Source organism: Gossypium hirsutum, chromosome A07, assembly GCF_007990345.1.
Source record: "Gossypium hirsutum isolate 1008001.06 chromosome A07, Gossypium_hirsutum_v2.1, whole genome shotgun sequence".
NCBI classification, from domain to species: domain Eukaryota; kingdom Viridiplantae; phylum Streptophyta; class Magnoliopsida; order Malvales; family Malvaceae; genus Gossypium; species Gossypium hirsutum.
This window is the reverse complement of record NC_053430.1, coordinates 7,023,577-7,046,697: the sequence shown is the minus strand read 5'-3', so window position 1 is coordinate 7,046,697 and position 23,121 is coordinate 7,023,577. Positions and strand designations below refer to the sequence as shown.

The following is a 23,121-nucleotide window of genomic DNA, read 5'->3' as shown; positions in this document are numbered from 1 at the left end:
TCTTCTAGTTTGATAAATTTGAGATTTAATCACTGAAAATTCCAATCTAATCATACAAATAGTAAATATTTTTTATCAAAATTTATCAATTTGACATTTTAATTAGATTGCCCACATGTGACATGATTAATGGAAAATAAATATATTATATTGATAAAATTTAACGAAAATTATCAACGAAGATTATAATTTAACTAAAATTTTGAACTTTTAAAATATAGAATAAATCTCAATTCTATAAAATACAAAAACAAAAACCATAATTTAACCTTTCTAAAATCCTTATTTAAATTGCAATAGTGTCTACCAAATAATTTGATTGTTGAACAAGTATAACGTTTGAGATCAATCGATGAACTTAAAAGAAAATAATTTAAACACAAAAATATTTCAACATGTAATATAGCATACAAAATTATAAATTGATATCTGTTACTAGAATTTTACACAAAAGCATACAAAATTGGTGTTACATTCAAAATTAGGTTTTCCTATGAAGTCAGATATTTAACCATGTAAGGGCCGTCAAGCTCATACCCCAATTTCCTATAATAATGCCGGGTTCCTACACCAGATATCACTGCTATTTTTGTTGATCTATGTTCCCTTCTTGCAATACGCTCTGCTTCTTCCATTAGAAGTGTACCATAACCCTGCAAAAAAAAAGAAGATAAAGCTACTTACGTTACTCGGATTAGATTTGACTCTCAAGTATTAGAGCTATCAAGGGTACATTTCCGCTAAATTTTAAGGATGAAGTTAGACATCTTTGCTCGCAAGCTACTCAAGTTTGACTTTAAGAAAACTCAAGTGTGTTTTGGTCATTATTGAGCAGACTTTTGAGTATCTTAATACTCAATTCAAGCAGGCTGCTTGCAAGTCATGTTTTTAATATTTTAGTATTAAATTACTACCTTTCCCTTAATATGTACATTTTAAACCCAAACCCTAAAATTTGTTATTTAAATATAAAAATTTGCATATGAACGAGCTGTCTCAAGTCTCAAGTCCAAACTCAAGCTCGAGTATATAAATCATGTCAGCAAGCTTTAATTGAGCCCAACTCAAATAGTTCAATTTAGTTCGAGCTGAGCTCAAGCTTCTGTAATAGTACTCCATCGAGCTAGAGCCAAGTTTCAAGTAGTGAATCTCGAATATAGCTTCTCATTGTTCAAGCTCGGTTAGGCTTGAGTACAGCTCTATTCAATTTTATTGAAGTTTTTCAATGTGTTTGGTGGGTTATATTTCCATACTCGTATCCAAATACGCATTGGATATGAGTGTCGAACATGAATATTTCAAAAACATGTGAGAAACCGGAGCAGTATAGGTTACTTCATGACCTTTCTATTTTATTGTGTTCAAAACAAAAATTAAATTCGAAATGTAGAACTTGAAGTGTATCCACCTCATAGGGAAACTTTTATTCAACTTCCTTTCTAGGGTAATTTTTAGAACTAAAGATTTTAACCATTACCTGGTGTTGTAACTTGTCAGCATCTCTGCCATGAACTGGAACAGCAGTTCCATATACATGGAGTTCACGGACAATAGAACATTTCCCCATTAGTTCAGGGCAAGTAGTATTCTGGCCACACTTACGCAGTCGCAACAACCCAACAAGAATATCCTGTATCATCGTATCATGTTTCAGCACAGACAAACTGTTACATAGAGAACATTATATCAAATATGTACACACAGTGACACAAACAGCAATAGAGAGGGCCTTGCAGTACCTGGCGTGTATCTTCATAAGACAGAAATGTTTCCCAGCTTTCATTTGCTGTATAATCACGTCGAACAAGCTCAACTTCTTCGGGTTTAATTTTGTGGTGAATATCCTGTATTGAAATAAACATGCCATTATTACACTCTCAACAGGTTATTGCTTTTTAGCATGAACAGATTCTGAGGAACAACATTGTCTTGTTACCTGAATTCCAGCTTCACGCATTCGAACATCTCGGCACTTCAAGCCCAAGTCATCCATACGAGCTAAAGCTAGTTCACGAAGATTTCCCTTTTCAACCCCAGAGGTAACCAAAGGCATAGGAATATCACGCTGGACCCTATAAACACGTGTCCAAGGCGGTACCATGGCCAAGATCCTTGCCACAATGTCCACAAGCTGCTCAGGCGGATAATTTCGGTACCTGCAAAGTAAATAAATAGAAATTTTATTTCCTGTCAAAACTTGAAAGAAACCGAAAATTCATAGATACCCATGAAATCATTAACAAAGAAATATAAATAAGTAAGTAACCATACCTGCCAGTTTTCCAAAGCTCATAAAGGCCAGTTCCACGGATCACAAGCGTGGGATATATTTTAAGCCCATCAGCTCGAAATAAAGGGCTCTCGAAAAACTCCTTGAAACTTTCCAAGTCCCTCTCGACACCAACATTAGGAAGATCGGGCATCATATGAGCAACAACCTTCAAAAAAGCAATGAAAAAAGTTCAGATCCAATTGAAAGAAGCTGAATGCATAAATGCAAAAACTGATAATTAAGCCACATATGGCATACTCCGTGATAATGAAAATTTGTTTTAGTTGATTTGATATGTGATTTGTGCCGGACAAAAAGATTGATTTCATTTTTTCAATGGCTGTACTGAGAGGGAAAAGACAGGAGGGAGGAGGATGAAGAAGATGAAGAATCTAGGGGTGTAAAATGAATGGAGAGTTTAGTGAACAATTCATGAACAGTTCGGCTTCTATTCGTTTAACAAGCTAAATAAATGAACATGAACAAGATTTTGAGACTCATTTATTGAAGGAACCGAACACGAGAAAGTCATGTTCTGGCCATTTATATTCATTTACATCCCTAAAGAGGATAATGGGGGATTCTTTATACTAAATAGAGGTAACTAGGGGAAATGTAACAATCATTTCGCTTGAGAGAAACGGCAGAGCGTTGAGACAGATACCTTGAAACCAGCATCCTTTGCCAAGCAAAAACAATCAGCCACTGCAGCTACGGTGTGTCCTCTATTAGTGTCACGAGCAACATCTTCATATGTGCTTTGAACTCCAATCTCCAATCGTGTACAACCATAAGAAAGCATTTGACGCAGGTGAGGACCAAGGCAATAGTCTGGCCTACTGTAGACCAGAAACAGAAGAATGAGAACTCCTATTAAATATGTGGTGTGTTTCAATCAGTGAAATAAGTAAAAAGCAAACAATTTTTCTTTACATATTTCAGACACATAAAATAACACATTCAACTTTACAATCTTTTGTTAAACAACTACTGACTCCCACTTAATGATGTAACTCGTACTTGGGTACGAGTGTTGGATAAAAATACGTGCCCGATACAAGTAGGTTTATCCCCCCCCCCGCCCCCAGTTAATTTCCCCTTGTATTTTGAGGATCCTTGGAGGATCATATCCCTATACTCATGTTGGACATGGGGTACTTCAAGAAAAATGAAGAAGTGGACCAAGATAGCTGCCTAGTTTTATGCGACATATCAAGCAGCAATATATATAGATATAGAAAGTAGATTAAGGAAAGCATTAATACTGGTAAATGTCTTCCAAACAAACATTTTGAGTCTGAACCACTAAAAAGTAAATTACACATGAAAGTTCTCGACTGCAAAAAAAGATAAGAATATATCTCAAAATGCAACATGATAACTCACGTTTCAATTGTCATTCCAATGCACTTTACAGCACTATGCTCAGAGTAGGTAACTGCCTCTTCAACATTGGCAGAAGTGTGACCTGACAAAGCATCATGAAGATTCCTAATAAAATAGTCTCGGTAATCTGCCGGCAGTGACATGAAGGTGCCACCCATCAAGATGAATTCAACCTACAAATATCCAATAATCATTTTAACAAATGCCAAAGTGTTTTCAAACTATAGATCTCAATGCAATAAAAACAAAAGCAGATACTTAATCCAGGGAATAATTCGAACCTTATCTACACTGTGACCCAGTCGCTTCAGCTGATCAATCCTGCTTCTTGCCTGGACATATGGATTATACCTGGAATCATCATAGACCAAGTTTTTCGAAGAATTTAGACAGACAGTACTAAGCAAATGCAAAAATCTCATCTCTTTTCTTCTTAACAATCATGAAACCTCACTGCTGCTAAATTCAGCATGACATTTGGATTCTCAAAAGCTAGTCTAGCAATCAACAGAATCGGAAGCTAATTTAACCAAGCAAAAACGTGGCCCTCTCACCCCCACCATTCCAATTCAACCTAATGCCAACAGCCATCTCCCATTGATTTCAATGAATGAAAAACTAACTAAATATTCTATTTTCAAAAGTTTCTTTAAGGTAGCTTTTGGGAATTTAGATTCCAAATTTTCAACCTGGATTTTAAAAATACTGCAAGTTGTGTGATACATAACACATACAAAAATAACATTCCTGATTATTTCTCAAATCCATGGACTCATGTACCTATTTAGTATAGAATTTGAAATTCCTATAGTATCTATGAATTTGACAATATTCATATTTTTATACTACTCAAATTTCAAATAAATAATTATACTGAATCTCAACTAATTCATCAGTATTTCATTCTTACAATTAATATTTCAAATGAAATCCTAATCGAAAATATCAAATTATTGTTCGCAAACCTAACGTAACATGAAATCAGTAAATCAACGAGCTCGACGAAGCAAGGGAAAATGAACATCAAATAGCTTACCTCGCTCTAATTGCTCGCATGCTAGTTGGCTCATATCCCGTATACGACTGAGTACTATACTCAAAATCCGAATCCGGTCCGCCGGGGCAATAAACACAAATATTCCCTGTAGTCGCAATATGCGGGCACCGATGTGGCTTCGACATAACCGCCACGACCGCGATTCCGGAAGCGGTTCTAACCGGTTTGGCGCGAAGCTTAGGGAGTAAAGACACGCGCTCCGACTCGGGAAGTGCAGCGATCATCTCTACCAGCTTCGGTGCACGTGCGAGTCCATATTTCCGACACGCGGCAGATTTGATTACGTTTAGATCCACTCTTTGGTTCTTCCTTGAGAGTTCTACCATGGAGTTGACAATTTCAGCAATGGCTCGTACTCGGGCCTCTTCCTCGGTTAGACCGTGGGCTTGAAATCCGCCCCGACCGGGGCGCGGGAGCTTCTTCAGCTCCGGATCTATGGCGGCAGTTGCCATTGTACTATGAACGTAACTGAATTTCTGAAAATAATGCTCGACGCGAAGTAAAGAAAGGGGTTATAACTCTAATAAACCTCAACACGACAGCGTTTGCTATAACATCTGACTTATATAATAGGTCAAATTAATGTTTTGCTCACTCTATTGTGCTTACATTTTGGATTTAATTTGTCCACTTTAATTTGACACAATTGGATACCTATTTTTATAATATCATAATTAATTCAAATTTGATAAAAATAATAATTAATTCAAATAATTAATATGGTTAATTATTCTAATTGAAATTCAAAAATAATTTTTAAAGACACCTTTTCCAACATAAAGAAAACTATTAAATATGATTAATTAAAAAGGTAACTTTTAAAAAAATTCATATCAACATTTTTAATTTTTTAATTATTTTAATTCAATCTTCCTGTCTACCAGTTATTAGATTTAACTATAATAATATAAGAGTATAAAATCAAGGGTAGACACCGCTCAGAAAAATTATATATTTTATTTTTTAAAATATTTATATATTATAAATAAATAATGATAAAATTATACATTCACCTCTTAATTCATAACATTTTAATTTAATCTCTTCTAAAAAATTATAAAAATATTTTTTAATATAAAAATAAAATTATTTTTTAACTCCTTTTAATTGAAGAATCATGTTAAATTAAAATATGAAAATTAGATATCGCAGAGTAAGAGGAGCCAAAATCATAGTTTTGGCAATATAATATAGAGTCCTTACTCCATGCTCCATAATCTACAAACTTGACTTGGTTCAAGCGACAGCGTTTCAATAATTTTGAAATATTCTGTTTTGGCTTTGGCGGAAACGGAGAACTGATAGGAGTCGGCGGCGGTGGAGATGGCGGCGGCGGCGGCGGCGAAAAGGAAGATAGAGGTGGAGAGCAAAGTGATCGAGAAGGTCGGCGAAGTGATAAGGGAAATAGAAAGAGCAAAGCACGTCGAGCAAGTGATTTGCGCTCTTCACTCTTTAGCTGTTCTTCTCTTCCCCATCGATTCCTCTCTTCTCTCAGGTCACTCCTTTTCGCTCTTCTCTTTAACCTTATAACAATTATTGTCGGGAAATGTTTCTAAAATATTTATACATACATATAATTTTTGTTTTTTTGTATTACTATCATGGAATTACAGGGAGCATTGACGAGCATTATAAAGACCAGGTTTTCTTCTTATATTCGTTTTTTTAAATTATTTTTTTTATTTTCTTTGAATTTTCATTATTTTTGTTTGTGCTTTGTTAAAGGTTATTATTGCAAAAGTTCATGCTGCAAATGAAAGGGATGGTTGGTGGAGGGCATTTTATCAAGGAGCTGCTTTTCCAACACTGGCTCGTGTTTTGTTGCTTGGTAATTTTTATTCTTTTTCGAAGTTATCACTGCTTTGGCAAGAATCAAATCCACTATTTTCTTATATAAAATCTGTTGTTTGCAGATGTTGCTTCCAATTGGCTTACATGTTTCCCTCTTTCAGCAAAGAAACATATCTATGATGTTTTCTTTGTCAATGGACTTTCAACTGAAGTTGTACAGGTTTTGGTTCCTCACCTACAGCTGACCAGCAGTGATGTTTTCGATGTTAATGTTGTTCAGTCAAATGTAGAAAGGTAAGCTGGGTCTTCTGTTTAAATGGATTGCTATATGTGTAATTTATTGGATTTGGTATATAAGTGTAATCATTCATTGTACCATATCTGGAATAGTTGAAAATGATACTATTGAAGAGGTTCCGTTGTTTACTCTTATGAAACATATTATGAGTTATGATAGTAAATTCATAGCATACCTTTGGACATGTTTTGAATTGATGACAGGTTGCTTGTTCTTTGCCTTCTCGACAATGATGGGGTGTTTAAAATGGCTTTAGACTTAGCTGTTTCACCCCATTCAGAAGATACTATAAATGAAAGGCTCAAGTCAGTTGTGTCTAGGGTAGCACATATCGTAACATCTATTCCCGACAAAGCACGATTGAGAGCCCCGCCTTTACTCTCATCACAGTATCCTTTATTTCTGCGGCACTAGTTATTCTGTTTATTTATTATTGTCTATCCATGTGTTTATTTCAAAAATGCCTTTTATTAATGATTTTCCTTTACAAAAGTATTATAGTTTGTTTTTCAAGCAGATCACTATTCAACTTCTGATTGGCATGGAAGAAAGGCAGGCCATCACTGATAAAAGTGAGATGGATGTTAACCTTTCATTTCTTGGAGAAATATTTTCCCGTATCATTCGACGTGGATCTTCAGGTAGCGAGATATTTCAAGCGGTAGTGTTAGATTTTCTTTCTGTCATTTTGCTTATTCATCTCCATTTTAGTGAACTTGTGCTCCACTACGAGTTATATATCGATTTTGTTAAGTGAAGAACAATTTGTATGAGTGTGACTTTCTACTCTTATCCATTCTTTAGTTTTTACTCCTCACTCTTTCAGATAGTTCAATAAGTAATACTGTGCTAAATAGATGAGTGTCATTTGGTATAACCTGAGTTTCTAATTTGTGAATGCAGAAATATTTGTTCATCTAAGAATGCATCTCATGTCATATATGGTGATTTGATTACATACTGGTGTTTGTGCATTTACTATTTCCTAGTTCTAAATATTTATCTTGCATCTTAAATGCTGCCAAAGATGATGAAACTTTTATGTAAGTTGAAGCTGGAGAAGCTAAGGTAAATGTGAAGATTGTGCATGGTGATACTAGGATCTTCATCTTGAAGAGGCAAAAGGAATGTGTAATTTAAATCCAAGGTTATGGTGTAGGGTTAAATTACTAAAGGAACATTCAGTGTTCTTAATTTGACAATTATGGTAAACAGGCATGAGGGTCCGGAATCATGAATGTTTGTGCACTATAGTTTGGAATGTCACATAGCATTAACTACGTGAAATTTAACTGTGCTTCTTTTAAAGACATGCTACCCAAGTATTCTGTTCATTACATTACATTCAGCTGATAGGGATTTCTTTAATTTCTTTTTTTTCTTTTTCCTCTTTAGGTAAGCAAGATGGTGGTGAAATTGACACTGAAGTAAATTACATTCATTGCTTGCAGATGTGCTGTTAAGTGAAGTAACTCCCCAGGTTCTCAGACATGTTCGAAGTTGCTTATCTTCAAACACTGATGTATTTGAGTCAAACCCTGAATCTCAATTTTGGTTGAAGATAATGGAAGCAATAACAGATTCCTACACTGTTGAAAGAATTGCAGAACAGCTTTTGCGTCAGCTTGCAACTGAGCATGCAAGTGATATTGAAGCTTACTGGGTTCTTTGGATATTGTTTCATCAGTTACTAAAATCTCAGTCATCAGTCAGGTTGGTGAACATTTGCTAGTTTATACCTTCGATCAAGTTTAGCTGATTATTTTAATTGGGTTGTTCCTTTCATTGCATTTAGGCCATTCAGAATCAGAAGGAATGACAATCTTATAGTCATGAATCATTACAATTAACGGCACTAATTAGGATAACTTGCATGCATATTGATGGTCTGAAATACAATAAATTGGAGAATGAACCTTTCTTTTCTTTTCCTTCCTGTATATTTATCTATAAATAAATTCAAATTGGATATTAATAATTTGAAATTTGAATATCCAACCGTAATCATATTGTTGTTTTCTTTTGGTGAGCTGTGCTACATGCAATTGCAAATAGTTGTGTGATGCAGAAGTATTTCATAATAGATAGATAAATAGTGTAGCAGATTGTTATACTTTATTGTAAATCGATGCAATTTAGAAATTCACTATATAGGTGGCACATTGTACTGCTTTGTTTCTTTTTATAGCTGATCTTGCTTTTCATACTTTTTTCTCAGGTCCATGTTTTTTGACAAGTTTTTACTGTGGAAAGTATTTCCTGTTTGTTGCCTGCAGTGGATCTTGCAATTTGCTGTTTTTGAATGCTCACCCATTAAAGATTCGTGGACTAAAGGTCATGAAACCACCAATGGTCTCTTAGACATAGTGCAACGCCTGGCTGCCGTATGGTCAAAAAGGGACTTTGTACAATCAGCCCCACTAGAGCAGCAAGCTTGTATCCTTTACTACTTCCACAAATCAAATTAGAAGTTCTCAATTTGGTTGACAATTATTGAACATGCAAGATATAGAAACTTAAAAATTTACCAGGGGAATCAAAGATTCATATCTTGTTTTAGTTATTTTCTTCTAAACCATACCAACACCTCCAACTGCATCCGTCCATCCATTTTCATTCCTTTCTCGCCTTTTTATTTGTCATGTTCTGTTTCCCTTTAACTTAAAAACAGATATAACTGCTGCTTTAGGCCTTTGTCTGGAGAAGATGTCCAAAGAGGAACTAGATAAAACAAAGGATGCAATGCACTCAATTCTTCAAGGAGTCAACTGTAACTTCTTGTAACTTTTGCTTCCAAATTGTCATGGATTTTAGCTGGTAACTTACTTTTGCACTAATACTTTTAACAGGTAGGCTGGAGAGCCCTGCAGACCTAGTGCGAAAAATGGCTAGCACTATCGCTTTAGTGTTCTCTAAAGTAGTTGATCCAAAGAATCCTCTATATCTTGATGACAGCTGCAATGGGGAGACCATTGACTGGGAATTCGGATTAACCACCTCTGAGAAAGGGAGATTGTCAGTCTCAAATGCAGAGAAACAAATTGATGAAACTGGGACGTCAACCAGCGCCACTTTAAGTAAAGACTTAGCACATGCAGCTGATGGTGGGAAAGGAAGTGGGGTGAAGAGTAAAAGCAAGAAATCCTCAGAGTTCAGTTTGGTTGATCCAGATGAGATTATTGATCCAGCTACTCTAAATTATGAATCGGTCTCTGATGAAAATGATGATGATGATGCAAGTGAGAATTCTGATTCATGTGACTCCTCTTTGCAGCCATACGACTTGACAGATGATGACACAGATTTAAAAAGAAAAATTTCACAGCTGGTTGATGTGGTTGGAGCCTTAAGGAAATCTGATGATGCTGATGGGGTAAGTGGTTTGAGTTCACCATTCATTCTTTTCTTCACGAAGATGATTCAGTTTGCATTATCTATGATGTATAAATTTGATATGCAATATGAAGACTCTTCGGGTAAAATTTGCTAGAAAATTTGATTTCGGCTACCTAATTGAGTTTTTATTTTCCTTTTTATCCTTTTGGTTGCTCAAGTTACTTGGTTTATAAACTTAAACATATATTAGAAATTGTTCCCTTGTTGGAAGTTATATGGCAGATATTGATTATGAACACATTTAACTTATTTCTAGAGAATCTTAGTGGAAGGTCTTAATTGGTAATGTATGTTTTAACACTGCAGGTGGAGAGGGCTCTAGATGTTGCTGAAAGTCTTATACGAGCATCACCTGATGAACTAACACATTTAGCAGGTGATCTTGTTCGAACTCTTGTACAGGTTCGTTGCTCTGATGTAGCTGTAGAAGGCGAGGAAGAATCAGCTGAAGAGAAGCGGCAAAGAGCTTTGATAGCATTGGTTGTCACACGTCCATTTGAATCTCTTGATACCCTAGACAAACTATTATATTCACCGAATGTAGATGTTTGTCAACGCATAATGATACTTGATGTAATGACTCTGGCAGCAGAGGAGCTTGCTAATGCTAAAACTATGAAACCTAAACATCAGAAAGGGCCCCTCATATCAACCATTTCAGAACCTCAACCCTGGTTCTTGCCTAGCAATACAGGGCCTCCTGGCACTGGATCATGGAAAGAGGTCTCAGACACAGGAACCCTTCTGAACTGGTCGATCCGAAACGAAAGAGAACTTCCACTAAAACCCGGTCAGGTCAAGAGAGGAAAGACTCGCCGGTGGAACCTTAGATCAGGAAATATACATGAAAGCCAAACTGAATGGTCTCAGAATAAGTTTCCTCTCTATGCAGCAGCATTTATGCTTCCAGCTATGCAGGGATTTGATAAGAAAAGACATGGTGTTGACTTGCTTGGTCAAGACTTTATTGTCCTTGGAAAACTCATCTATATGCTTGGTGTTTGCATGAAATGTGCTTCCATGCATCCCGAAGCATCTGCATTGGCTCCTCTTCTTCTTGATATGTTAAGAGCCAGGTACTTGACTCAACATCAATATGTAAATGTCCTGTCATGATTCCAGATCTTAGACGTAGTAGCTTTTATGGCATCAGCTGACTAGTGTCTAATAGTACATATAGATTGACAACCTCATCGGATATTTTTCTCATGGTCATGATGGATGTATGTGCATGCATGCAACTGCATTCATGGTGGTTCATATTTACTATTCATAATACATCAAATCTTTATGCGTACATAATTTGCTAATCTGCCATTTTCCACGATTTTGTTAACTCAGGGAGGTGTGCCATCACAAAGAAGCATATGTCAGGAGAGCTGTCCTTTTTGCAGCATCATGTGTGCTCATTGCTCTTCATCCTTCTTCTATAGCATCTTCCTTGGTTGAAGGAAATATCGAAATCTCTGAAGGGCTTGAATGGATTCGTACATGGGCCCTTCACGTTGCCGATTCCGACCCAGATAGAGAATGCTATACGGTAAGCAAAGAGTTCTTACCACATTTTTCAGTTTCTTATCTCATCTCTGCTTCAGTTTCAAGAGATATCTCTCTGATCTATGCCTTTTTAAGAATGCTTAAATATTTTGTCCAAGTTCATTCATTTTTGTAAATGACTAATCCAATCCCATTTATGCATGTTCGGACCGGTGGTTGAACCTTCAGACCATCGGTTCCCAATTTATCTGGTCCAACCGGTTTGTCTGGATCAATTGAATAAATTATTATAAAAATCTTAAAAATATTTAACAAATAGAGAAAATAGGTTCACCCAATGGTTCAATCGGGTAACCGGTTCCCAAGTCAATCAGTCCAACCCCTTATTCTAGACCAATACCTTGGCCATTCCCAATCCGGCCAGCCAATCCAGTCTAGTTTTAAAAACAGTGTTCATAGTATTTTTAATTTTTGAGCTTAGGCTAGTAGCCCGGCTCTCGGACAAGTTTAGTGCCTAGGACTGCATTTCATTTACTTGGTTGATTTATTAGAATCATTATGTTGTTTAATGCCAAAGTTTAATTCTGATTTTAGATGGCTGTATCATGTCTCCAACTACATTCTGAGATGGCCCTTTTAGCTTCCCGAGCGCTAGAGTCAGCCGAAACTACATTCAAAGCCAAGACTATTAGTCTTTCATCCAATCTTTCGAAAGGAACAATCAAAATCCCCAACTCCAATATCCGATACTACTAGATCCATTGCTTGTCAATGTAAGTCTTTTCTCACTACATTTTAACTTTTCCCATTTTGCATATAATTATATAAACTGCTCAAAATCATCTTCGTGTTTATATTAAACCTTGTTTCAGTTTATTTCAGTTGGTTCATCTTAAAATGTTTAAATTTATGATAACTTTTCCCTATTTATAAGCTCTCTTATGTAGGTAGAAGTGCCATAGCAATTCTTGTATTATACTTTGAATTTACATTTTAGTCTCCTTACTTTAAAAATGAGCAAACGAGTTATTAAACATTAGATAAATGAGCAAACTGGTCCCTCATTAAATGCTTACGTGGAACTTTATATTAATTAAAGTTGAGCAAAAAAGGAATAATCCATTTGGAATTTTGAGTTAAAAGCACTTAATATTAAAACTGACCCATACATTGTGAATCTTCATCTACTTTGTTTAATTCGGATCAAAAAACTCAGAAAAGGCTCTCCTCCTTTATCACTCCCAGTCCTTTTATTTATTAAACCTTTTGACTAACAGTTTTTGTTGTTGATTGTTATTGTTAACGGTTATTGAGTTATTATGATGTTGATGTGACAATCCATGTCGGTGTTCATAAAATTATTAAAAATTTTAGTTCAAAATGAACTTGGATAAATGAGCATCCAAGTTCGTTCGAATCTCGTTATCCATTTGTGTAGATTTATTCTGGATATAGTTTTTTAAATTACAACAAATTTTAAAAAATATAAAAAATTATAAAACATTATAAAAATTACGAAAATAAATGAAAAAGGGTAGTTCTTGCTATCTTACAATAGGTAAATCCTATTTTTTAACAAGTTTTTAAGTTCTTACCGTTGTTTTCTTCTTCTTCTTTTTTATCTAATTTGATAGTTGTGACATCGGTAATTGATATGCTTTTATAATCATTTTTCGGATGGAAGATGTAAAATTATAATGTTGAAAAACATATTTATTGTTTTGATTAAACATGTGCCTAAAATAAGAAAACCAGACTTATAATAATGAATTTGTTTAGTATAGATGATAAAAGGATAAGGTTTTAAATCATATGGCCATGTGTTCAAATTTATGGGATTTACCTATTGTGAGATGATAAGAAAAGTTTTTTACATTAACTTGAACAAATGGATTTATAGCAACAAAAGCAAGGACCATCGTCTTTAATTTTTTATATAAATTAAAAGACTATGTTTAGAATGAATTTAGATAAACAGATGCTAAACTATAATTGTTGAAATTGGATTGAATAGGTCAATGGAGTTAGTTAACCCGGATCAATATGAATTGAGATAAAAATCAGTTGAGTTGGTGGCTGACCTAGTCGAAATAGTTTAATAGATTTTTTTAAAAAAAAATTGAATTTATAATAATTTATCTAATTGAAATCGGATCGATTGAATTGATTGCCTGATCAATTTGATCATCGGTCCGATTTCAAAAATCATAGTTCAAGTTTAGATGAATTAGTTATCTATTTGTCTGGATTTATTCTTGAGTATGTTAGCATAATAATGATCAATGATAGAAATTGTTAGCCAAAAAGCTTAATTGATAAGTCTTTAATATTTTAGGGTTTAATTATTTCATTTTTCATATACATTGCGTCGGTTTTAGGCTTATTCAAAAAAAAATTAACCAATATTTATACATTGTATAATTTGGTATTTTTTTTACAGTTTTATTTTTCTTTATGACATTGAGGATTAAATTTAAAACAATGAGAAAAGATGAAAATTATTATAATGAACTTTTGGTTGTTTTTATTTTTGGTATATTTTTTACTTAACTTAGAGTTGTTGTTTTTTTTTTTTTTGCTTTTTAGATGAAAGAGTTTTAAAAAAATGTAAAAGAATATTAAATTACATGATATTTAAATGTTTGAGAGTTAATTTTTTAAAATCAATACTAAATTGATACAATATATAAATATTGAGAATTAAAGATACTACGTCAATGTTTAAAGCTGCAACACATCTTTTGTTTAGTGATCAAAAAGATAAAATCAAATAGTTGAATAATTATTTTGTAAATATTCAGAATTGAGTGACCAAAAATGAAATGTATCAATAGTTGAATCGCTACAAGTCGAATTTACCCAAATATAATAGAACTTGAGTAAAGCAAAATTTAAAGATTGATATTGTAAGTGGGAGCCAAAGCCAGAAGAATCACAAGTCAGCATCAATGGCGTTTTCCCTCACTTCTCTCTCCAAATCACTTTCCTCTCTCCTCCGTTCCCAACATTCACTACCAAATCTCCCCCAAAACCCACCAAATTTCGCCCCGCCGGTTTCTCAATCGGACCCCAAATCAACATCCATTCGCCTTTCTTCCTGTTTGACCACACCGGCCGATGAAACTAATGCCATAACATGCCCATCATTAGCCTACGCCAATACCCTTTTCTTCAAATCGGGTCACTACAACGTCCAGGTGGTGGTGGCCGACAACGAACCGGAGGATAAGCTGTTGGGCCGGTTCAGGAGAGCCGTGTTTAAAGCCGGTGTTATACAGGAATGCAAAAGGAGGATGTTCTTTGAGAGCTCACAGGAAAAAAAGAAGCGTAAAGTAAGAGAAGCTTCTAAAAGGAACCGCAGAAGGTTTAGCTTTCCTTCCCCTTTTTCCCTTGTTTCTTTCATAGCTTTTAATTTAACCACAAAAAATTCAGTATTGGGGTTTATTATCTGTGCTTTGAGTTTGATGTTTGTAGTTTTGGTGAATTTTCATAGTCTTATATTGGGATCATCGTTTTAACTCAATAGGCGGAAAAAATTTTCTGATCTTCAAATTTGAATTTTGAATTTTTTTGAGGGCTGAAATGAAATTTTATCATTGTATTAATTTATAACTCTACAGATTTTAGAGGGACTAAAATCATAATTTTACCATGTTTGGAAGCGCCGGCCCTGCTTTCGAATATGCTTTTTTTGCACAATTTTTTTTTCTTGTGTTCGCAGACATGGACGATTTATTTAATTTTTCAAGTTAATATTTTTAGTTATAATTGTTTAGTTTTATGTTTCGGAACTGGACTGATTGGTCCTGGAATATGTCGAGTATCGGGTCAGGAACAAGAGATTAGTCTAATTGACTCGCAAATTAGTAGGAATCAATTAGTGGTTGAACTAGTTTAAGAGATATTTTCTATTTTCTATTTTTATAAATTTTTAATCGAACTAATCGGATGGATGGTTTGAGCGGGTTTGATCATCCGTCTGTTTTTGAGAACCTTATTTTTTAAATTTAAAAATTTATAATTTTAATATTTTGATTATAATTCCTTTATTTTTATAAGATTTTATGATATATATTGGGTGGAACTTTGTAAAAGATAATACATGCATCTCTTTTTTTCCAGAAGAGCTTATTTCAAGGTGGAGTGCTAAAGTATTAAATGAAATTTGAGGGTGAAAGTATCATGGAATTTTTGCATTAGGAGTAAGATTTAATTTTATTTTTTTACCTAGAAAATAGATAAATTAGTGACTGTACATTAGATAAAAGAATAAATTGGTTTTTTTTTTAAATTATTTATTTTTACTGTTAAAAACTAGTCTAATCAAATAGTTATATGTGGTGAATGATATATAACTTCATTTTCACATATAAAAGTCCATTTTTTACAGTAAAATAGATGGAATCTCTGATCTACTAATTGCTCATTTAATGAGTAGAGAAGTAAAATGCAATTTGCTCATTTCTCGAATAGAAGATTGCTCCTCCTCATTGCCATGTCAAAACTTTGGTCTCTTTGTTTTTAATGCTTAAATTTTCAAATATATATATATTTTTTCCTTCTTTCTTTTGCCTACAATAACAATGTTGCTATATATATATATCCTTAAAATTCTCATATCTATTGTCTATTTTTGAGTGAGTTGTCTCTTTTCATGTTGCCTAATTTTCTTTTGAATACATGGTGGTTGGTTTAAACTTTTATAGAGAATCTTGTTGGTTTAATTGTGCCCTGAGTTTCTGTATTATTCGAACTTTTGAAATTTAGTCTTTCTACTTTTATTTTTAGGAATTTAGTCTACCAATTTATCTGATTTGAAAATTAAAATTAAAACCAAATTGATAACACCACTAATGAAATTCTATTAAATCTGAATATATGACATTTTAATATTCAAAGTTTTGATTTAAAAATTATAATTCAATTGATAGCACATATTTAAATAAATTTAACATAGCTCAATTAACTTGTTATTAATTAGACTTCATTTTTAAATTAGCCAGGTAGAGAGATTAAATTCTTGAAGTTAAAAATCTTAAGGATTAAATTTAAAATGTTTGGAGAGAATAGGGACTGGAGATATAATTAGACCAATGTTTTTGTGCTTTGCAGGTTTCTTTTTGGTCTATTTATGCCTCTAATCACTCTACTCTTTGGACTTTCGAAATTTAGTCCCTTTGCGTTTTAATTTTAAATTAAAGTTCAATACTTCTATTAAATTTGAATATATGTTATCAATTGGATTTTAATTTTTAAATCAAACAGTATTCAAATTTAACAAAAATACATTAATAGTATTATCAATTGAACTTTAATTTTCAAATCTATTTTATTAAATTGTAATTTTTTTAATATAAGTTGTAAGGGGTTAAATGTCCTAATCTTATCAAATCTAATTAATTTTTTTTAAAAAAATTAAATTAAATTTAAAACCGAATTTCTGATTTTTTTTATTAGTTTTTTAACTGGTTCAACTGACTATTACTTATTAATCCAATAAAAAAAAACTCTTAGTTGAGTGGTATATACTGGTCTGGATGAATCACCGCTTCTCCATTCAACCGACTGATCCAATCGAATCAACATTGGTTTTAACTAATATGGAAGTTATGGATGGCAATGAGAGTTTTTTGTTTCTTCATTTTTCTTAAAAAATACTTGTCATAACCATATCTGATGCATGTTTGAACATGAGTATATAGATTTGTCTGTTCTAAAGCTCCTTCGAATACATAAAATTCAAACACCTAATGGTATTAGGCATTCACATCCAAATCCGAATAGCATAGTTTATTGAATGATCTGTTTTGCTTGTTTTCAGACGCCCGAAACCGAAGAATTCGGCACAATCTAGAGAGGAAACCAGTAAGAAGGATGAGGATGAAGAAGATAATTGGGAGCTTCCTGAAGGAGACTTGCCTTATTAAACCATATTTCATCTTAAATTCTATATCATTCAACCTAATTTCAGGTTATAAATTCTTGATTTTGGCTTAATTGAATTCTTTCCAGTTTTCAGGATTTTCATTTTAATTTATGTTATTCCGAGTTTTCATTTCCTTTTTATGTATATATCTATGATAAACTTGGGTACAGATATGATTTTCAAATATATGGAACTTAAAAGGTTAATTTCAATGATCAATTATCCTATTATGGGTGAGTTGCGTTTTGATCAATTTTAATTTTTGTATTTTTTAAAATTTGAAATTAAATTTTGCTGTGTTTCATATTATGTGTAAATTGTGAATTTTATTTCATGTTTTTTCATCTCATTATTATAGTGTTTATACTTTTCAAATTTTGAAATTTCAATTTTGACTTAAAACGGTTGTCATTAAATACATTAAGTAAAATAGTGTGGTTTTTTTGTAGGTAATATATAAAAATAACAAGTTGATATGATATTATACATATGATAATATATTTTTCATATAAGATTTTGGACATTACATGGATCGTTGATTACCTATTAATATATAATGTCTTCTTCATTATAATTTGACCATGTAATGTAATTTAATATTTGTCTATAGATTTTGTTTTACTTGCAAAAAGAAATTGAAAATATCATACAAAGAATATAAAAAATCTAAAAATAATAAAATATTTAAAATATGAGTTACAGTTAAAAATATACAATAATATTAAAAAGTTAAATGCAAAAATGATTATTTAATTTACAAAATTTTAATATTTTAAAATTGTTTTAAAATTAAATTTATGATCATTATATTATTATTTTTTTAATTTATTTTCTACTAAATTCAAAATTGTATTTGAGTATCCCTGATTTTCTTTGAGTCGGTTATGGGAGTGAAAGTCTTATTTTAAGTTAAATATTTAGGACATTCCTATGTTACACGGATTTAATTAAATTAGTCTCTCTATTATTAAATAAATTAATTTGGTTCCTATATTATTAAGAAGAATCAAATAAGTTCACATTTACTATATAAAAATATCTCGATATTTTTTTCAATTGTCGTTCAATTCCGAATAAAAAATTTCATCTATAGAATCATAGGAACTTTAAAAATATTAACTTTGTTAAACAGTGAATGATATAAATAGTAAATATTAATTTTATTCTAATTTGACATTATTTGATTCTTTTTAATTGTATAAGGATGTTGAGTGTTTTAGTGTGAATATCCCTCAAAATGATTAAATTGTCTATTTATATGACACAGTTATTGTTCATGAATGTGGCGTCGTAAATAGGTCCATATGCATGCCAACACATACTTTATTCTAAGATCAACACTTATTTTCTATGAGTGGGTTTTTTTGCATAGTAGTACGAACCTACATCGTACAAGCCCATGAAAGGATGTGAACACCTCACATGTGAATCCAAGATGCGAACCATGTAAGTTATGGGTCAATACCCAATCAAGTAATTGGGTAGTGGGTGAGTAATGATGAACACCATAACAAGAGATTAAATTGATCTATTTAATCAAAGAGGAATTAATTTAATCAAGTCCTGTAATAGAGAAATGAATATATTATATATTAAGTTTCATGTATTAAAATTATATTTTATAATATTAAGTTAAGAAATCATTAGTAAAAAAATGAATTGAAAGCAACACAAAGCAAAATATGATGCAAAATCTATATTACTATATATATATATATAAAAGGAAGCCCTAAGACCTTCTGTTCTTTCACACGCAATTATATATATTTTTACATTATTAATATAATAGTTAAATTTCAATTTCTATCCCTAAACTACATTTAGATTTAATATTTAATTTTTATGCTTTAATTTTATATTATTTGACTCCTCTATGCTTAAAATGTTATTAGTTAGTCTAAATATTTTATTTTTGTTAAAATATTAACGTGATTTTTAAAAATTGTTGATATTGTTAGAATTATTTATTAAATTCATATCCATTACAATGTCATTTTTTCATCATATAGTTATCAAGTGAATTTTTATTTCTTTTTAGAATGTCACACAAGTAAATTTTTTTATTTAAAAAAAAAAGAATTTTAACAGTATTTACAACTAAACTTAAATTTTTAATTTTGAAAAATAACTAGACAAAATTCTTGAAAATAATAGTATAAGGATTAAATTCCTGATAAAAAAATTTAGAGCATATTATAATATTTAAAATTTACCTCTATAATTTTGTCAAAAAAAAACCCAATGGTGTGGGGCTACCTGTCCAAAATTTGAGAGGATTTGATAAAAATATTAGGTTTGAAAAAATGGGCTTAGACAAAAAATTAAGTCCGTTTAAATTATGGGCTAAGCTCATGATTCAACATTTAAAACACCTAAGCCCAGCCCAGTTTAACCCGTTTTCTATGTTTATAATATAATATATTATGTTAATTTTTATATATTATTTAATTTCTATCACATAAAAGCTAAATCTATAGTAATATATAATGTTTTAATGTAAATATGAAAAAAAATATTAATATCTCTATATATAATTTTAATAAATGAAAAGTATATAAAAGTATTCAATAATTAATTAAAATAATATAAATATAAATTTTAAAAATAAAAAAATAATATAAGTAAACCTAAAATAAATTTGAGTTAATTATTTATGAAGCCAAACAAATTTGAATAAAATTTTTAACACATATTTTAAATCGGCTCAAAATAAACATAAAATATATTAATACCGATAACATATTCAACTATCTCATGATGACCACTAGCCAAATAGAATACAAGTAAATAAAATACTATTGTCCTGTCCCTGTCACTTGCAATCCCCGTCTATTATTGCGTATAAAGTTGTAACAGGGTAAGCAAGGAGAAAAAATTCAATACGGTAACAAGTTGATATGTTGATTATTTAATTTTAAAAATTATAAAATAATAACTGAATTATTCATGCTGACACAAAATTATTTTTTATATATTTTATGTCAATAAATAATTTTAAATTTATAAAAATATTAAAAAATAAATAATAAAATTAAAAAATCATAAAAAGTTCATGAATTTCCAAAAAATTAGCATGGAGTAGTAGATTGCCATGCAGATTGAAATATTAAAAATTTAACGTTTTAGTTAGTATTTTCGTTGAAGAATATCAAATTGACTCTTTTTTGAAAGATTGATGATTAAATTTGACTATTTTCAAAAGAATAAGGGCCAAATTTAACTAAAAATGGGAAAAATTAACCCCAAAAATGTAAAAGTTGAGGCTAAAATTGAAATTATGTCATTTTTAAAATAACATGCTGACATGGCAGTTAAAAAAATTATATAATAAAAAATTTAACCATCAAATTTTACATTATTAGTTTAATCATAATTTTAAAAATTAATTCTCAAAATTTACAAATGATCTCAATTTTATCTTAATTCTAAAAGATTCAAAAAATATATATAGAAGTACATGAATATTTTCAAAAAATATATGATAAATTAAAATTTTATATTAATGTTAATATTAATATTAAATAAATATAAATATATTAATATTAAATAAAATAAAAATCCCCCGACCATCTTTCCGTCCTTCCCTCCACCACTACCGTCACAAGTCCATGGGGTATAAAACCTTTTTTCCTAAACTAGCAGTACAGCACGATTATTTTATTGAATGTTTTTGTACTCAAAAGAGTAACAACAACATTAGGTGGGTAAAAACTATTGAAAGAACTTACTTTTTTAAACAATAACAAAAAAAAGACATGGTTTTAATTTTTTTTTAATTTTACTCGAAATTTGAGAGAGTTTATATAAAAATATTAGGCACTGAAAAATAAGATTAGGTAAAAAAATTAGACATTTTTAAAATGTTGGTTAGACTCGGACTTAAATCAAGCTCGAGCTTGATCTATTTTTAAATTTATAATATTTTATATTATGTTATTTCTGTATTTTATGTAATTTAAAAAATAGTTAAAAAATAAACTTATACTAAAGATATAATATTAATCTAATATAAACATTAAAATAATGTTAATATGACTATATAAAAACATTCAATAAATAAAAAATGTATAAAATTATTAAATATTAAAATAAAATAAATATGTTTAAAAAAATTTAAAATAATATGGGTAAGTCTAAAATGAGTTTGGATTAGTCTTTTGTAAATATAGACAAGTTTAGACAAAATTATATTAATACCATATTTCGAGTCGAGTCGGATTTACACAAATATAAAATATGTTAATATCATACTTAAATCTGACCCGAACCCGATCTATGAGCACATCTAGTTTAAATTTCATACGAAATATATTTGAAGCCTTGTAATTAAAATAAAAATACCCTCCCGGATTTGGGGTAAGCCTCATCAAATGAAGTATTGGAAGAAGTAATGGGCAACAATTGCAAATCCCAGTCTTTTTCTTAACTGGGAAACTTAACAGAAAACTTTCTACATATTTCAACACTGTCTCAGCTCCAATCAACCCTAGTTTCCTTCTATAAACTTCCACTAACAAGATCACTTAAGATCCCATCCAAAGTCAATCCTTTTAAATCTCCAACTTGTAAAACCACTCCTCTTTCGCCTTCTCACCCATTGCACTTCTCCAAAACAGCTTCCATTTTCCTTCAGTTAACCCTAACATGAATTTGCAGCAGCAAAGAGGGAGAGGGACGGGAGTGGTGGTGGTGGTGGGTTTTCTATTTTTTTTTAATATTAATATAAAATTTAAATTTATTATTATTTTTTGAAAATATTTATGTATTTTTATATTTTTTTTATTTTTTTAGAATTAAGACCAATTTGATACTATTTGTAAATTTTGAAGGTTAATTTTTTAAAATTATGATTAAATTGATATAATATGTAAAAATTTAGGACTAAATTTATTATTATATTAATTTTTTAACTATAATGTAAGCTTACCATTTGTGATTTTGACAAGAGTGACTAAAATGACCGATTTATATAACACAAATGCTTAATTTACAAACTTTTTATTTTGAGTGCCTAAAATAAATTTCTTTTACAGTTAAATAACTATTTGTGGAATTTACCCTTTTAAAAAAACATATTTTAAAAAAACATGAAAAATGTGATCAACAAAAACAAACATGTCCCAAATTAAAGACATTGATATGTCATTATTACAGACAAGATCGTACATTGAAAATAAGATTTTTTTTTTTGATAATATACCCCTTACATTAATATACATTGTTTAAAGGATCTCTTATATTATTTTTTAGTTAAATAAGTCTCTAACTTATTATTTTTATTCATGAAAGTCCTTGATTTTAATATTAAAAAAAATTAATTTAAATTTTTAAATTACTTTCTATTTTTATGTTGATTTGATTTTGATCATAATAGTTTATTAAATAGAAATAAAATAATATTAATATTCTTGAAAGTAAAACGAAATAATACTTAAATTCGTTGAAAGTGTTTATATATAAAACACACTTAATCATTATTTTGAAAATTTTGATTACTC

General features: G+C 31.0%; 3 protein-coding genes across 5 annotated transcripts; 2 read left to right on the top strand and 1 right to left on the bottom strand.

Annotated features, from left to right (window-relative positions):
• Window positions 1-353: 353 nt before the first annotated feature.
• On the bottom strand, window positions 354-5,252 carry LOC121232062 (elongator complex protein 3). Of its 2 annotated transcripts, XM_041117433.1 has the most exons (9): window positions 4,695-5,252; window positions 3,940-4,009; window positions 3,659-3,831; window positions 2,937-3,111; window positions 2,272-2,438; window positions 1,937-2,156; window positions 1,740-1,844; window positions 1,478-1,630; window positions 354-653 (listed from the first exon to the last, which is right to left on the bottom strand). In XM_041117433.1, the coding sequence occupies exons 1-9, from the start codon at window positions 5,165-5,167 to the stop codon at window positions 492-494; spliced, it is 1,698 nt and encodes a 565-aa protein (XP_040973367.1). In that variant the 5' UTR covers window positions 5,168-5,252; the 3' UTR covers window positions 354-491. The 2 variants fall into 2 exon arrangements, with proteins under 2 accessions (XP_040973367.1, XP_040973368.1); XM_041117434.1 differs by lacking the exon at window positions 354-653 and having other exon boundaries at window positions 1,478-1,664; window positions 4,695-5,212.
• Window positions 5,253-5,871: 619 nt separating this feature from the next.
• Window positions 5,872-12,736, top strand: LOC121232060 (telomere length regulation protein TEL2 homolog). Of its 2 annotated transcripts, none has more exons than XM_041117431.1 (13): window positions 5,872-6,210; window positions 6,329-6,357; window positions 6,441-6,543; window positions 6,629-6,800; window positions 7,008-7,193; window positions 7,306-7,376; window positions 8,256-8,517; window positions 9,023-9,240; window positions 9,476-9,574; window positions 9,654-10,177; window positions 10,507-11,276; window positions 11,542-11,740; window positions 12,292-12,736. In XM_041117431.1, exons 1-13 carry the CDS (start codon window positions 6,039-6,041, stop codon window positions 12,451-12,453), a joined length of 2,967 nt encoding a protein of 988 aa, XP_040973365.1. In that variant the 5' UTR covers window positions 5,872-6,038; the 3' UTR covers window positions 12,454-12,736. The 2 variants fall into 2 exon arrangements, with proteins under 2 accessions (XP_040973365.1, XP_040973364.1); XM_041117430.1 differs by having other exon boundaries at window positions 7,306-7,445.
• A 203-nt stretch (window positions 12,737-12,939) lies between these two features.
• LOC121232061 (30S ribosomal protein S21, chloroplastic) lies at window positions 12,940-17,835 on the top strand. Its single transcript, XM_041117432.1, has 2 exons — window positions 12,940-15,061; window positions 17,519-17,835. Exons 1-2 carry the CDS (start codon window positions 14,646-14,648, stop codon window positions 17,622-17,624), a joined length of 522 nt encoding a protein of 173 aa, XP_040973366.1. The 5' UTR covers window positions 12,940-14,645; the 3' UTR covers window positions 17,625-17,835.
• The last annotated feature ends 5,286 nt before the right edge of the window (window positions 17,836-23,121 follow it).